The sequence below is a fragment of the Halichoeres trimaculatus genome, unplaced genomic scaffold (assembly GCF_033239565.1).
Source record: "Halichoeres trimaculatus isolate MK-OKI-2021-1 unplaced genomic scaffold, fHalTri1.1 fHalTri1_scaffold_2, whole genome shotgun sequence".
Classification (NCBI taxonomy): domain Eukaryota; kingdom Metazoa; phylum Chordata; class Actinopteri; order Labriformes; family Labridae; genus Halichoeres; species Halichoeres trimaculatus.
The window spans coordinates 34,868,431-34,880,568 of NW_027437180.1; the positions used below are offsets into that span (position 1 = coordinate 34,868,431).

A 12,138-nucleotide genomic window follows, 5' to 3' on the forward strand; every position below is an offset into this window, starting at 1 on the left:
GGTTTGGCTTGCTTTGAGCCGCACTCACTGGCGGATTTGCCCGCTGCGTGTGGACAAAAGTATTTTTAAAAACAAATGAGGGGAGATATTTGTTTTTTCCTCACCATGTCTCCATGACTAAGTGAACTTAGTTGTTATATGTTTAACTGATGAGATATTGGTGTTAACAAGCCGTCAAACAGGTGTTCCTAGTTAAGTGTCCATAGAGCTGGAGGAGGGAGAGGGGAGTGAGACTGAAGCCTGTGGTTAAACAGTATTTAGAGGGATCAAGGCTAAATCGCATCACACAAAGTCCTTTCAGTGAACACATACTTTGTGGATTGGCTGAGTAGCAGGAAGAATGAGTAATGGGTAAAATGTGAGTAAAATTAGCATGAAAAATATTTTGATGTAGTTGGTAGACTTGTTGTGACTCAGACATCCCACAAGTCCACAAGTTGTCTATTTTTGGACCCGAGCTGAATAAACACGACTCAAACAGTTTGTGAGTCTTTGACACACTCCCTCACGCTGCGGACCCTAGCTCCTTCAAACACACTCAGCTCTTACACTGTGACAAGAGGAAATGTGCTCAGCAAAATGTTCTCCATCAACTTATCTATGACCCCCCCTCCCTCTCTCTGTGTGTCGCAGACTGAGGTGATAGTTTCAGAACAGACAGTGTCGTGTCGTGTTGTGTCGTGTGTGGATGTAAGAGCCCTGCGGTGCTGCTTGATTTGTGCGTGGAAAGAAAAGGGTGAGTTTAGGTTTTCTTATCTCATCATTATCTACAGTGACCTCAGGATCCCTTGGTTGGCTGCAGGGAACGTACAATGATAACTTTTGCATTAAAATGTGGAGCGTCTTATCTGATGGTTGAGGTTTTTGGTGTTTTGCTTACCAAGGGTGTTGACATCCTCATGAACTCACTGTCTGTGCAAAACAGTCGTCTTTTTAATCCTGAGGATCTTATATTAATGTTGAATCATTTGGTGTTTTCTGAAATCTCACAGTTAAGAGCTTAAGGTTAAAATTTGTTGATTTCTCACGACGGATTAAGGGGTTGAGGTTGGAGAGATGACTCATAAACTTGAGGTTGGAGCAAGATGCTGTAAAGAATTTAAATAAGTGGGCTCCATGGGAAGACTTGTCAGGCAGAGAGGAGTGAGACCTCTGCCTCCTCTGTCGCTTTTTACCCACAGACATGTTATAAATGTTCAGTAGGTGTGTGTACGTGTGTGTAGGTGTTTGTGTAGCCAGACCTCGGATACCACTCTTTCAGTTTCAGCCGTCAGCGGTGCCTGTACTTTACAAAAAGTCAGGTGGGACTTTGTTCTCTCAGCCCGACTGTGAACAGAGAAAGTTTCATTTAGTGTTGACTGATCGTTCTTGTCTGTGTTTTCTCTACAGCAGCTGATTTACCCACGATGCATGTGAGACATGACCAACAAGGCCCCCTGGGATAACTCGAGCAGATTAAGCAGCATGGAGCCAACAGGTACGTACGTTTGTACAAAAACCTCGGACTCAGGTTGGGTATCGTGAAATTTTGTTGGTTCCTGATTGAAAAGTTAGCTTGCCAAGATATTGATTCGAAAGATAAGATGGATGGATGGCAGTCAGAGCGAGTAGGCCAGGGGGAATAGACCGGTTTTGAGGCGGGATTTGAAAATAGTCATTAGCTGTTTTCCCAAATGCCTACTACACTAGCAGTGCCTACTATTTTGGCCGAAATTTAGTCTGTAGTAGTCAGTATGCGAAAAATCCCCGGATGTCCTACTGATCCAAGAAATTTTTTCAGTATGCCTGGCATACTATTTCCCACAATGCACGGCGCTAACGCTGTTTGTCGATGCAGGTGGCAGGTTTTGGTGACTTACTGCCATCTATTGGAATGAGTCAGCATTACAACTACAATACAACAACACTAAAGTTAGACTGTCTGTGAGATAGAAGTGTAGTTAATCTTGTCACTTCCAGTCATGAAAGGAGTCGATACCTCTACAAATTCATTAAAGCCTATATAGACCAGATATTCACTTTTTAAACAATATGTGGACTAATAGAAGTGTTTTTTTTCATCAGCTGTAAAAAATAAAAATCCCTTTCAGATTTATTTCCAGTAATCAATACAACTTTTGGTGTATGATTAGAAATAAAGTATGATGATTCTGTGTGATATGATTAACAAAATAACTAAAAGGCCAAAATCTGCCCATGGATTGTTTTGCACATTTATGATAAAGGGAAAAAAAGAAATAAAGAAAAAAAAAACATCATCTGTAGCTCTGCTTCTGAAACCAGAAACCAGAGTAGTATACTACAAAGCAAGCCCAACAGAACAGTCATACTGCATCCAACAAGCAAAAGCAGTAGGTAGTATATTGTGCCTACACTACATTCACGGTGGTTTGGAAAACAGCCATTGAGTCATGATTATCTTTATTTTCATGAAACGTTATGTATTCTTATTAAAATAGACCGTAAACTGGGGAAACCCAAATATGAGGGCGAAAACGAACAAAGAAAGTCAAAGCTTATATTTTTAAGCATGATTAAACCAGAGTTCACAACATCAGTGACACTGTTTAAGTGCAACATAACTGTAGACAGGGTTTCTTTTTAGGTGTCTGACAAACAATGACACCGTTTTAAACTCGTTCAGAAATTGACATTGCATGTTTCTCAAGCAGATCAAATATATTAAGTAGAAACGTAACAAAAATAATTCTTCAATCCTCGGCTCAAGCACCCACATCACAAAGTGAGACCCTTCATGTTAACTGTTGTCATCCTCGGAGAATTAAAAGGCAGCTTTGCCTGAAATAAAGGGGTTAACGCTGTGCTGACAAGGTAGTAGGCACAGTTTTCCCCAGGGTGGTGGCTGTGCATGTTTGTCATACCACCCATGTGTCATATTTTCATGAGACACTTCTTGCTCACTGCAAAGTCCTTATCCAGCTGTGTCCAATCCATACTATAGAAGCTAAAGTGAGTCCACACTTTTATTTATTTATTTATTTAATTTACTGATTCAAGACAGAACATGACAAGTGAGGAACTAAACATTTACAAAACAATACAAACAATTACAACAAGACAGTGATGAGCAGGATTTACTAATGCTTTGTTAAGAGGAAAAATAATGGGAAAAGGTTTTTTTTCTTTTCTTCCTTTTATATTCCTGTTTTCTTCCCTTTTATTTTTATCTACCTGTCATTCTCTTTCTTGATCCCTTCATTATCTTTTCTTACTCATGAAAGAGGCAACCTGCAATGGTGGCCCCCTTGTGTATAGTAACTGGCCGATGAGTTACTAAGTTGATGTGTTGGTATAATTTGCCTTTCACTAAAGCAACTCTCAGACCCTAATGTGTAAAGATGGGTCCCAAATTAGGAACTTTCTAAGGGGGGGGGGCAACGATCACAATGTTTTGGCTGATCACCGATCACAGACCTTTAAAATGCCTGACCTGCCGATACAGATTTTTACTTTTTATTTTTTATAACTGACAGCATAAACTTTAAATGTTCCAATCTTACTTTATTGAAAATCATTTAGCAATACCTGTGAAACAATACAAATCTTTATGTTTTGACTTAAACAACCTATAAAGTGTCCTGAGTTTTAGGTCTTAGAGCAAAAAGCAACAATGGTTGGCTGTCAAACCTTCCCAGAGGTATATAAGATCAGTTTCATATGTAAGGATGGGCCGATCACCGATCCCTGATCCCTGATCACCAATCACAAAAAATTAAGGAAATCGGCACTGATCGATCAGTGCATGTCTAGAACTTTTATAGGTACCGACCAAAATCTGTCAAAAGCACCAGGTATTGAATCATGTAAAATCAAAAGGTACCATGTTCAGGTACCTAAATGCATCCTGTGAGGGAGTGGAAGAGTTGATGATTTTCCATGCATGAACACAGCATTATAATGTTAAATACTGAAGAATAAATATGTTAAATTGGAAAAAAAATACATTTTATTACAAAACAAATAGATATTTTTTACCACATAAACACAAAAAACTACCGAAAATATGTACCATTGAGTACCGATACCAATTGCCAGGTACCTGGCATTGGTATAGTATCATTTCAAATGTGAAAGGTACCCATGAGTGACTGTTGAAAGATAATGAAGTAGGGGTTGGGAGGGGGTGTACCATGGGGGAATAAAAAATGCCAACTGAAACTAGAAGGGATATGATGAGGGGAAAATATGCAAACAAAACAAATAACCACACTTTTTAACTAAACCATGCTGGTGCTTCTTACAGTTTACCTTCAACCACTTGAGTCTGCCACATTTGCTGGCCAATCGATCGATGCTGATTTAATTCATTTTGGAGGATCGGTGATTGGGGATCGGTGATCTGGTATTGTTGATTGGCCCATCCTTACTGGTCTTATATACCTGCGGGAATGTCTGACAGCCAGCCATTGTTGCTTTTTGCTCTGAGACCTAAAACTCAGGACACTTTATTGGTTGTTAAAGTTAAAACACAAAGATTTCATTGTTTCACAGGTATTGTTTACCGATTTTCAAGAAAATAAGATTGGATAATTAAAGGTATATGCTGTTGGTTATAAAAAAATAAAGGTAAAAATTGGTATCTGCCCAAATCGTTATTGGTAGGCCAGGCATTCTAAAGATCTGTGATCGGTGATCAGCCAGAAAATTGGGATCCTTGCACCCCTAAAAAGTTCCTAATTTGGTGCCCATCCCTTAACATTAGGGTCCGAGAGATGCTTTAGTGAAAGGCAAATTACACCAACATATCGACACAGTAATTAATTGGCCGGCTCCCTCCACAAGGTCAGGGGGCCATCGTATCAAAATAAGAAAAAATAATGATGGGATCAAGAAAGAGAATGACAGGAAGATAAAAATAAAAGGGAAGAAAAGGGAATATCAAAGGAAGAAAAGAAAAAAAAACTCTTCCCAATTACTTTTCCTCTTGCCAAAGCATTAGTAAATCCTGCTCATCATTGTCTTGTTGTAATAGTTTGCAATGTTTTGGTGATCGGCCAGAAAATTGTGATCGATGCACCCCTAATTGTTTGTTCTTCCTCTTTTATGACTTTGGCCCAGTTTTAGCCACTGGCATGAGGGAGGCCCACTCGATAACATGTAAAATGGTGACTTTACTCATTAGAAGGAATGATTAGCGTCAGAATGTAAGAAAAAAGACAACATTCAGCTGTTTGCGTACTAAGGAAAAATTAGGTATGTGAAATCAACAGGGAAAATAAATGTAACAGGTGTTAATCTCACCCTCATTACAACTGTGAGCCTGAGATGAGATGTTAGTGCAGCTGTGGAGGGGGTGACAGTTTGCGTGTAATGGACATGTTTCCTCACAGTCATTGGGAAAGGTATTTGTGGTCAGCCATTACCATTTGATCACAATTTTGTTGACTTGGTGCGTCACATGTGACGTGATTTAACACAACACCACAGGTCCTGGCAGATATGAATAACTCTACATGAACTTTAAAATTCTTTCCATCCTGAAGATTTACGTGCGTGCTCCAAAGCAGAACCCAAACCCAGCCCTAACTCAGACACTCACCCTGCACTCAATGATACACATTTCCTTTTTGGATGTTTACTTAAACAACCTGTGTTTGCTCACCAAACCAACCCTCTTGATTTCTTGATTTCACCGTTAGCTGGCAGCTCCCCCACGGTCTCGGAGGCTGAGCTCTACCGCAGCATTCAGGCTGTGCTGCCCAGGGAAACTGACAAACAGCTGCCGGGCTGTTTCAACAAAGGTACAAAACACATCAAGAGAAGATTTTCTGTGTGTCATGTTTTTAACTTTCTTTGCTCTTGGCTCTGCTCACACAAGTATCTCATTATATTGATTACATTCAACTTAATGATCACCAGGCACGTAGTAAATGCACTACTCAATAGTTCAGTGTTTAAAAATGCAGATAAGATGTCACGACACTGACCCGATTCTTTGTTTGTTTTTATGTATCCAACGTCACACTGCCCTACAGACCTTTCCATGCTAAACAGAATATTCATTAAGACCTGCCTGCTAGTGTTGGTGACACTGTCGAACTGTTAGATAAGTCAGCAATCGGATCAGTTGATAGTCGTCAGGCATATTTTAGATTAAAGGGTGACACATTTAACAAGTATGTGTTAGTTCTGTGGAAATCTTACACACATCAGTGACTTCTCCGTGTGTGTGTGTGTTTGTGCAGGCATGCTGAGATGGACGCTTCACAAAAAGGTGCAAAACAATCCTGCTAACAGCTTATCTTTGCTGTGGGTGCTGATAAAAGAGCTAGAGAAGGTAGGAGATGTCAGCTGTGAATGTGGCTGAATGGTTTCCTGTTAACCACTTAGAAATAAAGATACAGACCATAATAAGCCACCTCCTTGGTTGATCAACAGGCTGCTTTTTTTTCCCCAAAGCTGCCTTTATAAAGATGTTAGTTGTCAAGGCTCTGTTCATCTCCTCTCTGAGCCGGGGGAGATTTCTGACATTGTGAGTGTGTGTTTCCTCCGCAGGCTGAGAGATGGGACTCCCGCAGCAGCATCATCCCCCTACTCCACACACTGATGTGGGCCATTGTTCAGGTACCACCTCCCTGACACATTGTAAAGCTTTGAGGTTGCCTCAGTTTCACTTTTTCACACTGTTGATTCTATCCATGAGGTATCAGGGCCACCCTGTGGAAATCCTTTCTTTGAGTAAAAAAAAAAAAGTCACCACCAAAAAAAAAAAAGGTTGCACACTCTAATATTTTATTGTACCGTCTTTAGCTTTTGCTGTGGCATTGTTAGGGTAAGCTTCTGCAATGTCTCAAGATTTATTTCCATCCAGTGTTGCATTAATTTTTCATCAAGATCTTTCATTGATGATGGTAGAGTCTGACCACTGTTAGTCAGCAATCAGTGAGGCTAACAGGGAAAACGGCTTCAATTTGCTAGAGAGCCTAAAGATAGGACTCTGGAGCAATGGAAAAAGGTCAAGTGGTCTGATGAGTCCAGATTGACCCTGTTCCAAAGTAATGATCCATCGGGGTAAGAAGAGAGGCAGATGAAGTGATCACCCATCATGCCTAGTTCCTACTGTCCAAGCCTGTGGGGGCAGTGCTATGATCTGGGGTTGCTGCAGTTGGTCAGGTCTAGGTTCAGCAACAGTCTGTGCACAAAGAATGAGGTCAGCTGACTACCTGAAGATACTGAATGACCAGGTTATTCCATCAATGGTCTTTTTCTTCCCTGATGGCATGGCCATATTCCAAGATGACAATGCCAGGATTCATTGGGCTCAAACTGTCATTTTCACACTTGGATTGGCCCCCACAGAGTCCAGACCTTAACCCCATTGAGATTCTCTGGGATGTTCTAGAGAAGGCTTTGCGTAGTGGTCAGACTCTACAGTCATCACTGCAAGATCATGGTGAAAAATTAATGTAACACTGGATGGAAATAAATCTTGAGACATAGCAGAAGCTTATTGAAACAATGCCACAGCAAATCTAAAACCAAAAGTGGTCCAACGAAGCATTAGAGTTTCTGACCTTTTTTAATGGCCACCTTTTTTTGGCCAGGCAGTGTATTTATTCCTGCTCATGATCTGAGATTTAAAATGTGTTATTTATAAATTCCGTTTCTGTCACTTTTTTCATGTCGGAGTTTCCCAAGAGAACACAAATCCAATTACAGCACTTAGACCAAAAGTCCCTTTGACAACACTACAAACTTTAGCAGCGAGAAGCAAAATTTTGTCTTTTTTTCTTGAAGAAAAGGATTGTTTGGGCTTATGTTAACACAGACTAAACTGTACGTGATAATGTTAATTTCAACCCTCATGCAGCAGTTTTTCTGCAGTGGTCTGTTCAAACTTGAGAGTCTAACAGCAAAATGAAGAGCAACCTTTGGTAAGGTTGGAGCTGGTAGATGAGCACTGGTAGGACACAACAGGAGTCACTCATGCTACACTTTACAGACATATACCTTAGCTAAACTAAAGCCCTGTTTCCACGGTTTGTCTTGGCATGCTAGCATTTTACGGTGTTTCCACTGACTAATCCTAGGAGAGATCCGTACTGATCTAAACTGGACTTCTTGGTGAAAACAAGAGTCTGCTTACCTTCTGGACACTAAACTACAAAATGAGTTTACAAAGTTTGACTGTTGTTATGTTTCAAACACTAGTGCTCAGAAAGTAAATAAAGTACAAGTAAATGCAAAAATATATTTTCTTGGACAAAGAAAAGTAGAGTTTAAAAGAAGATCTGCTCTCCAAAATAAATGTGATAGTGCTCATGGGAAATGGAGTCTTTATTCCTGGAAAACTTGACAGATTCTGGCTAAAGGTGTCACTGCCATCAACGCCAAACAAAACTCTTCACAGCACCTTTAAATAACTAAATAAACAAGGAAACAGACATCTGACATTATTTTTGGCACCACATGAAAACAAAACACTAAATTGTTTCCAAACAGCTGAAACCTGTGTTCATTGATCTTCCAGACGGCCTTCATTCCAGATGAGCTGTACAAGCGGGTGTATGAGTTTTGTAAGAGACTCCTGACTTTTCCTAATCCTTATGGCACCATCGGTCTCAGCTACGCCAGACAGATCCGAACTGAGCGGGCTGTTCCAGGTATTATTCAGCTCTAAGTATGAAACTTTGGACAACACTTTGAACAAATGGTTTATTGTACAAAGTCATAAGAAAAATCTGACCAATTTAGCCAAAAGTCTGTCAGTGAACAGAGTTTTATCCACAGGTCTGATGTACCAGAGGATGATCATAGCAGAGCAGGCCCTGAAAAACGAGCACTATCCCTTCCAGGAAAGGTGAGTCATGTATGAACTATGTATTATACAACTGACGGTACAACCACTGCCTTGGTTATTAAAATGTAATTCTATTTCCTCAAGCTGCCTTCTCCTGTGTCTGAATCCCTGCAGGGTCTTTGTCCTGGCTGACCCAGAGATCTTCTATGACTCTTTGGGTGAAGTCTTGATGGGGGATATCGAAGCGTCTGCTGCAGCTTTGGGGGAATGTCCCAGTCCTGTTGATCACATGCGCAGTGTGGTTCAACACTCCATCCAGGCGGCTCTAGGAGCAGAGAAGTGTGATGGGCAGAAGCTGGATCAAGCCCTCAGGGTCAGTGAGATTCTTTGGACTCTTGTTGCTTTGAATTTCTGATCTTTGCAGAGTTTGTCTGTTGGTAGTTTGTGTCACTGCTCATATGCTTCTGGGTTTTGATTGGCTGTAGTTTTTACTTAACATTATGACTTTCTGCATTCTCATCATGATAATTTTAGGGCACCAATAGGCCTTCTTGAAACCCTTGCTTTTACTGTTATCATTCATTTGTTTCTTTCTGTCCCTTTAACCCCGAATTGCGTGCCTTCACTATGCTGAAGGTCAAAACAAAACGTGCCACAAAATTCAGTCGTAGTGAAAAATTTATGATTACAGTGGTCTTGCAAAAATGAAGCTCCATAGCCCCCGCCCCCCCCCCCCCCCCCCCCCCCCCCCCACTGGCTTGGAACTGCAACCCCACCAGTTACTTTCAGCTACAGGCCTGAAACTTTTTGGCCATAAGTACCACCCCTAGCACTACAAAAAAGTCTCCTCCAACCTGAGTGATTTCCAAACAGATGCAATTTAGACCTAAAAATCTGATTTTTACTATTTGTAAGGCTACGTATTTTAACAAACTAGTTCCACTTGAACATGGCCCTGGTTTAAGTTGTGACTCATCATTCTGGTCACCCTGATCAGATTTAGTTCCAACTTTTTAGACATGACTGGAAACTCCGATCCTAAAGTATGAAGCCTTTGCAGATGTAAAAAAATAAACCCAATTATTTTTGATCGTAGTGACTATTTTCTGTATCGTCACACTGTGCAGGGGTGAATTTACGGATTGCTTTTCTCCACAGTGGAGCACCTCCTCAGCCAGGCCTTGAAATACTCACAAAAGTTTCAAAATAAAATTGGGTTGCACGTCTGGTTTCATGCTAAAGTCAGTTTTTTGGGGGGGGATCTAAAAAGGAAAAATTAACCGTTAAACAACTAATGTCCACTTAGTAAACAAAGTTAAGACTACACAAGTTTTATTTACAATGCACAGCAAAGTCTTTCTTTACTTTTTAGATTTATAACAGCTCACTCGAGTGTACATTTCCCCCCCCAGTCAGGATGACGAAGTATTAATCTTTATCTCAAACTTTAAACTTCTGTTTAATGAATTTAGGCCACAGGATTTATTTAAAAAAGCTTAATCTGCAGACCTAACGTTTCATGTACGCACTATCAGACTTAGTCTAAATTTATTGGACATGAACTAAGTACAAGTGGAAACCACCGGTCTCAAAACCTGAAGCCCATGTGAAAGTCAAACAATGGTTTTGGTTTTAGTATCTTTGTGTTTCAGCACACACTGAACAGAGGAAGGACTTTTTTAATAACTAGGTTAATCTTCCTGTGAAGCATTTCTAGTTCTGCAAGATGTATGCGACATGTTTCAAAACATAAAATAAGTCATTCCCTTCAGGTTACCGTCAGTTATTATGATTACATCATTGGATCTAAGATAAATCAGATTAAATATCTTTTTATTTACAGCACAGCAAAGTTTTTCAGCTCAGTTCTGTTCTTTAAACATCTTACTTCAGGTAATATTTTCTGGTGATTTGTTTCAAATTGTTTAAAGACAAAAATGAGGTCTAAATTGCTTGTAACAAGTAAAAACAATCTGCCAATGGATAACAGTAGCTTTTCTCTTGTTCCATCGGCAGAATTTTTGTCTCGTTACAAGCAATTCAGACCTCATTTTTGTCCTTATATAACTTGAAACAAGACATTTTCCTGGACCATTCAGGTAAAAGCGGCTCATTTTCTTCTGAAAATAAGACAAAAACACTTGATAAGATTTCATTTTTTTTGCAGTTTGAACTTTCAAGAAAGGCTCAATCAATACTAGGCTCACAGAACAAAGAGGCTTATCCATCACAAAACAATTGTAGTTAATCCCAGCGTTCGTGCACAGTTAACGCTTTAGTTAAGAACAGCAAATGTCCAATGCCCCAAACATTTAAAACCATAAAAAAATAACTCATAAAAGTCAGCATGTGTTAGAGGTAAATCTTAGATATTTTATTAAAAATAAGCTCTTCTGCTGACCCAATTTTTTCAATCACCCCTATCAGATTTAGCTTGAGCTCATTGGACTAAACCAGGTACGTGTGGAAACCTCAGTCAGGTGTTAAAAAATGAAGCCTATGCTGATGTCAGAAAATCTTTTTTGGTCTCCCTCTGTGGTCACTGACAGTTTTCTCCTTTGACAAACCTCAGTGTGATTTATTCATCTGAATGGACAAACTGTGCAATATTGGTGCTCAGTTCAGTGTTTGCTTATTTGGGTGAACTTGTGAGAAACTGAATCTTTATTTGTGATTTACAAGCATTAGAAAGTAGCTCTTAGGTCACAGGGTTTATTCAAAATCAGCTTTACTGCTGACCGAACTTTCCCCCTGACTGCCTCCTCCCCACTCGCACTTCCAGGCCGGTTGTAGATCTGTTAATCTGTGTATCATTTTTAAGAAAAGAGCTGAATGAAGTCTTGACATTCACTTGCCTTCAACAATTAAAAAAAAAATCATACAGAGGATTCCTTTTTGTGAATTTTCTTGCTTCTTTCTCACTCAGAGAACTGTGTCATTCAGCCTTCAGTTAATGCACTAAGTGTTTTCTACAACAGAGCCTGTTTGTTCACTCAGTTGCTCAGTTCCTATTAATAATTTCAGCAGTGCTGTCCATATTTTTCCATGTGAATGCACAATTAGAAATGCTGACTGTTGCTACTCAGAGGGGAAGTTTTTGACCTCTCTTTCCTGATAAACCCTGTTTGTTTTTTTGGTCACTCCAGTTGGAGAGTTGCAGAGATTTTCACAGATGAAATGGATGAATGAATCATGTAGTTTTCTGTGATGGCAGCAAAGTTTTCTGCTTTTCAGTCTTAGTTTAAAATAGCTCTAACAGCATCTGTACACGGCATTTGCAACATCCTGAATGAAACTCAGTCATCTCTGAACAACACGGTGAGAAGCGTCTCCAGGCACTGAGCCAAGAGTAACACCTCAGCAGGACGCACACGTAG

At 40.0% G+C, this 12,138-nt stretch overlaps 1 protein-coding gene across 2 annotated transcripts in view; it reads left to right on the forward strand.

Annotated features, from left to right (window-relative positions):
- Window positions 1–12,138, forward strand: part of pik3r6 (phosphoinositide-3-kinase regulatory subunit 6) — a 36,602-nt gene that overhangs the window by 10,378 nt on the left and 14,086 nt on the right. Inside the window, exons 1-8 of one of the 2 annotated variants that reach the window (XM_074665483.1) lie at window positions 714–736; window positions 1,393–1,477; window positions 5,661–5,762; window positions 6,207–6,298; window positions 6,517–6,585; window positions 8,492–8,624; window positions 8,752–8,821; window positions 8,936–9,134. In XM_074665483.1, coding sequence (XP_074521584.1) covers window positions 1,420–1,477; window positions 5,661–5,762; window positions 6,207–6,298; window positions 6,517–6,585; window positions 8,492–8,624; window positions 8,752–8,821; window positions 8,936–9,134 — 723 coding nt within the window. In that variant the 5' untranslated portion in view covers window positions 714–736; window positions 1,393–1,419. Of the gene's footprint in view, window positions 1–713; window positions 737–1,389; window positions 1,478–5,660; window positions 5,763–6,206; window positions 6,299–6,516; window positions 6,586–8,491; window positions 8,625–8,751; window positions 8,822–8,935; window positions 9,135–12,138 lie in introns of those variants that run through there. The other variant, XM_074665482.1, reaches the window with a different exon arrangement.